This window comes from Barbus barbus, assembly GCF_936440315.1.
Source record: "Barbus barbus genome assembly, chromosome: 32".
Taxonomy (NCBI): Eukaryota; Metazoa; Chordata; class Actinopteri; order Cypriniformes; family Cyprinidae; genus Barbus; species Barbus barbus.
The window spans coordinates 27,480,818-27,486,817 of NC_136760.1; the positions used below are offsets into that span (position 1 = coordinate 27,480,818).

The window sequence follows — 6,000 nt, forward strand, 5'->3', positions numbered from 1 at the left end:
AAAAGAAGCTATTGTCTTCTGAGTCTCTCACTATTTTACGTCTCAGTTAAATAAATGTCTTTTTTATGGGTTTTTAGATGTTTTCCTGGGAAACAAGACAAAAATGTAATGTTTTTGGGTTTGAGCAGAATACAGGAGGGAAAATGTACTGGAAGATTGATTGTTGAAGCACAAGAGTGATTGTTGTTGGTCTGTGTTACTAATATATGAGTGTGTGGTCAGTCGGCGGTCACGTCTTCATGTAGGGTCAGCGAGAGACTGAAAGCGAGCGAGTCGTGCGTTGGACTGCCAGCTCAACTCCAGGGAAGCTGTGGGTTTGGTTTGTAACTAAAACATGCGTACGGTCCAGCGCTGCGACTCTTGGAGTCTCTCATGATGAATATTTAAAGGAACTGTGTTTTAAGTTTGCACACCGCAGGACACATGGTAATGCAGAGGTTTGAGCCAAAAAATTGCAAAAATGCACAAAAACAAAAAATGTGGTGTGGCCAAAAATGCCCATATCTGCAATTCATTTGCTCCATTTAGCCTTTTTTTTTTTTTTGCAAAGAAAGGACAAGAAAATTTCTTGCATTTACACGTCTGTCTTATTCTAGACAAAGCAGTCTTGGTTCAATAGCAGAGACAAACCCATAACTTCATCTTCTCTTTTATGCTGATGTTACAGGTCCTAAAATAAACCTCTTTTACTGAATTTATGCGACTCCTTGTTTCCAGAATATCTTTCCATGTTAATTTTAGACTAAATGTGAAAAGTTTGTATAATAGTGTAATTAAAAACAATCAACATTCCCTGCTGGGAATTATTAACAAATTATGAAATATTACTAATTAATTAATGAAACGTATAACACTAATCTACACTCTCAGTCAGAGGCTTGGACACACTTGGGTTATTTAATGAATTTGATGTAAGTTTCTACTTAAAATGCTTTCAATTTAAATTAAATTAATTATTTCTGCAGATAAATGCCTTGCCTGATTATGAATTTCTACATTGTGTCTACATATGTATACTTTCATATCACATAAACTACATAATAGCACTGCATTATATTATGCAACCTACTTCCTTATGTTATTTTTTATAATTCTGATGACTTTAATTTGCTATATTATTGACATGAAACACTAACCTGTGGTTGTCCATGAATTATTGATTATAAAGACTTTTTAATATGAACCACTAAATAAATCGAATATTTCTACTGATATTCACAGACAAATTGAAGTTTGAGGAACAGTTTGGTACTCTTCTGGAGAAATAAATTGATGTGTGCTTTATTTTCATCTCTTAAACTGTACGATTCTTTTTATAATGTCGAAAACAAACCAAACAAAAGCATTGATGTTTATCAGCATCGATAGAAAAGTAGTTTATAAACTGTAAAATAGATTCATATGTTGTTTTATATACTTAATTGAATGTGCATGAATTACTGATGTGTTCAGTGTTTATATAAATATTTATTTGCGACTTAATAATATTATGAATTATTACCAATAGGTTTGCTTAATTGCTTTTTTATCGCGTTTTGGAGAAGCTCTGATGACAAATCCCTTCTTAGCACGTTCCTCTTTTTAATTCATTTTTTTTTCTTTTAACAAGGCCACAAAAAAACATTTTATACCTTTTTTTTCTTTTCATATAAAATATATACCTATTATATTTATTTTAGATCTTAGAACTATTTTTCTTTATGACCTGATTTATTTAACGCCTGTAAAAAGTAATGCAATAAAAGCCAGGCTCATAAACTCCAAATGCTGTGGAAAAAGGTTCAAACTTGCACACATAAATCAAATACATTTGTGAAATAGCTGGAATGTAGAATAACGGTTCAAGAATGCAAAATTATGTTTGTGACAGATGCATTTGTTCATTAATTTTACTAATATATATATATATATACACACACACACACATCTTTTTTAAATATTATTATTATTATTATTTATTTTTAATCTAAAAACTCTGAGGTGTATGTGTGTATATATATATATATATATATATATATATATATATATATATATATATATATACTAATAATTTATTATTATTGAAGGTTATATTTAATGCAAGGTTAACATAATGTGATGCAGATTACAAATCAAGCCAAATGCAACATATAAAATCTTGTTTTTAGTGTTTAACCAATGCATTCCAAACTCACTCAAATAGACAACGAATCGAGTTATTCTTTAATTGCTGTCGTTTTTCCCTGAGTTGCACAGTAAAAACATTTCTCCCCCACAAACTTTAAAATATAATTCAAGTAAATTTAGAAATAAACATGCAAATTTTGGCTATAAGACATTACACAGTGTGGCTTGTTTCTTATGAGAGAATTACGTCCATAACAGTTTAAATAAAGCCATGTGAGTCTTGTTTTATTTAATTCGCTTTAAAGCTAACTTTAATAAATAATGGTCCACTAGTTAGTCCTGAGGCGAACAAAACATTTTTTAAAAATCAGTTTCTCACTGATATCCGAGCCCAGACACAGCGGTCAGTCTCTGTCCATAAAGAGTGTATGGAGAGTAAAACGGGCCCGTGGCGGTGGGAACCGGCACCGGCACACTGCCCGTCGGTAATGGGCTTTTGGAGTACGGATGATAGCGCGGGCCGAGCCCGAGCGCGTGATGAGGGGTCCTGAGCGCCAGCGGGGCTCCTGGCATGTGACAAGCCATGGTTAAAGAGTTGGGATATCCCGTAACCAGCTTCTCAGCGAATGCAGTGTGTGTCCGCAAATGGCTCAAAAGCTCCTCCGAAGACGAGAAGCGCTTGTCGCACGGACCGTTCGCAGAAACCCAGTTGCAAATGTGCGTCTGGGAATCATTGGGAAGCATGAAGCCATACGGGTATAACGGGTGTCCCGGGAACGAGGGTGTAGAGGTGGATAACGGGTGCAGGGAGTGGCTGGGGTACATAAGCGGGTATCCGGACTTTAAGGCTGCGGTGGTGCTGTCGTGCGAGCCGCTTGATGATAGATGGCTAGCGCAGTGGTAGCTCAGGCAGAACGGGTCTCTGCACAGACCGCTGGACATGATGGATGGAGGAGAGGCTCCGGCGAGGGGACTGGACCCCGCCTTGCTGCTGAGAGCGCCGGACAGCTGAGCATTAATCAGCTGACCGCCACTTGGTTTGCTCGGATCCAGCGTCACGCTGTGGGATAGGAAGGGTTGAGGGTAGGCGGGGTACGCCGTGGTGAGGGCTGCAGGGTAAGGTGTGAATACGGTGTGACCCGGTCTGTAAGGAGAAACCGGCGCAACGAGCCCCGATCCGAGAGCGGATGACACCGAAGACGCCGGGATGCTGTCAGATACAGATGGTTTGGAAACATCCTGTTTGCTTGTCTCGCTATCGTTTCTTGTTCCGGATTCATCCGGCGTTTTAGCCGCGTCTCGTTCCTTCTTCCCCGTTTTATCCCCCGAGCCGGGTTGAGGAGAGACGGAGCTGCAGGAGCTCGGGCTCCGAGGCGTGACCGGCCGGCAGGTGGCGCTCGGCACACGGAAACCCGATTTATCGGCACCTGTGTCTTTTCTCTCTGAAGATTTGCCGTATGGCTTAAAACTAGATTTGTCCTCGGCCCCGATGTCGCTGATCTTCAGCGGGCTGGATTTGCAGTCTTTGTCCGAAGCGACCGCTGAGAGTTTGGTGGAGGACGGCGGATCCGACTTCCCGATTTGGGAGCATGTTTGTGCGAGGAGGGCGAGGGGACTCTTCTTGGCATCCAACTGTGAAAATAGAGTTTTAAGGATATAAATATGCAATATAACACGTATAAATTATAAAATAAAATTATATAAAATCTATTACATTATAATTACAATATGTGACCCTGGAGCACAAAATATTAGTTATAATATTATATAAATAATAGTTATAAGTCGCTGGGGTATATTTGTAGCAATAGCCAAAAATACATTGTATGGGTCAAAATTATAAAAAAAAATTTTATGCCAAAAATCATTAGGATATTAAGTAAAGATCATGTTCCATGAAGATATTTTGTAAATGTCCTACTGTAAATATATCAAAAATTCATTTTTGATTAGTAATATGCATTGCTAAGAACTTCATTTGAACAACTTTAAAGGAGATTTTCTCAATATTTAGATTTTTTTTGCACCCTCAGATTCCAGATTTTCAAATAGTTGTATCTCAGCCAAATATTGTCCGATCCTAACAAACCATACATCAATGTAAATATTATTTATTCAGTATAAATCTGTTTCAAAAAAATTTACCCCTATGACTGGTTTTGTGGTCCAGGGTCACATATAGTATATAAATATTTAAAAATATTAAAAATCATGCAACTGAAGCTGGCCACATTACATGTGCATTTAATGAACAAGCATTTTTTTTAGGCTAAAATAAGGTATGTTTTGTGTTTATTTATGTTTTGGCATTGAGCATGACTCAAGAGTCTTAAATCTAAAACGCTGCAGAGACATTAAATCAAATGTCAGGAGGGGTTTTATTATATCCCTCTGTACAGGCAATAAAATGTGTTTCCTTATGGCAACAAGGCTTTGTTTTCCTTCGCTTTATAACTAAAATAACTGCACGGCTGGAAATAGGTCAGCCTTTAAGGAAACCATTGACATTATGTTATTATTATTATCATATAATATTAAGCTGTATAGCCGACATTTCGTTTGTTTTTTTATCCAACACTCAAGCACATTTCCTTACATTTTTTTCCCCTTGCATTGATACTTTGTCTTTCAGAATTGTATAGAAATTAATGAAATTAAAATTAATCAAGAAAATATAAATGCATATGGCAACTCTGTTCCACAATGTAACTGCGTGATGCAATCCCTCATTAGAAATTACATAAATTATCAGTTTTATAGTAATTATTCGCGCATAAACACTAATATTTGTTCTCTGTAGAATAGAAAATTCTAATTCGATTATCGAATTATAATTAGCCTAATATCATATTTCACTCATTTTGATGTTGTACGAGTTTGAAATGTATAAATAGGCCTACATAAATTCATAAAATAACCATGAAATTAATCAAAAAGATAAATAGGCTACTTTTTACTGTTTTTGTGCCACATGCAGCTAAATGTTAAACGTTTCCCAAAAAGTAACAAACCTACTACTTTTGTAATCGGATCGTTATTTTACGTAAAAAAAATACACAATAAAAATAACAACAAATAAACATATTATAAAAAATAATAGCCTATATCGTTTTAACATATTGCGTAAAAGGATGAAACATAACCTCTAGTCAATATTAGTGTATTTTCCACACGGCTGCGTATTCTCTGTATTGCGCGTTGAACATAAAGATCTGCGGATGTTCCTCGGAAAGTGTCCTCTTTAATGTTACCTCTATGGGGCTGACGGGAGCGGACGGTAACGGCTGCAGATAGTCCGGGTGCAGGATGTGTCCGGTCCGAGCGCTCAGCATGTTGAACGGCGGCGAGTGCAGGAACAGTTCCCGGTGTCGCTTCTTTTCCCAAACGCGATCAAACACACTAAACAAGGCAGACTCCGGAGGCAGTGTGATCATGTCCCACTTCTTTCCGTGTGATCTGGAAACGCATCTGTAGACGGACCAAAAGTAGCTCCCAAGGATGCCAAGCAAATAACAGGCTATGAGGAAAAACAGAATAATCCTTAAAGGATGTTTGTGGGAAAAGCGTAAAAGGAGAGTTCGGACTCGGAGCGCATCTTCTCTTCCGCGTCGCGCACTCACTTTGAGCTCAGCTCCGCGCACCAGAGATTAAAGCCTCCGCCGCCGGCCAATCACAGCGCGGCGTGAGGTGATTGACAGCTCCGGGGGAGGTGCGTCGCCGTTGTGGGCGTTTGTTTTGGCCATATTGAGGAGGTGAAAACAAACTCGTCATTATATAAATCACATATTATTATGAAATAATTTCTCTTTAATACGAACAACATTAAAAAAGTGAACAGCACCGGGTTTATTGTTATTAAAATATCTACACTTAAAAAAAAAAAAAACTTGTAGG

At 37.6% G+C, this 6,000-nt stretch overlaps 1 protein-coding gene across 1 annotated transcript; it reads right to left on the reverse strand.

Moving 5' to 3' along the window:
* Positions 1-2,131: 2,131 nt before the first annotated feature.
* Positions 2,132-5,723, reverse strand: LOC306852308 (zinc finger protein 503-like). Its single transcript, XM_079389025.1, has 2 exons — positions 5,358-5,723; positions 2,132-3,738 (listed from the first exon to the last, which is right to left on the reverse strand). The coding sequence occupies exons 1-2, from the start codon at positions 5,538-5,540 to the stop codon at positions 2,482-2,484; spliced, it is 1,440 nt and encodes a 479-aa protein (XP_079245151.1). The 5' UTR covers positions 5,541-5,723; the 3' UTR covers positions 2,132-2,481.
* Positions 5,724-6,000: the final 277 nt, after the last annotated feature.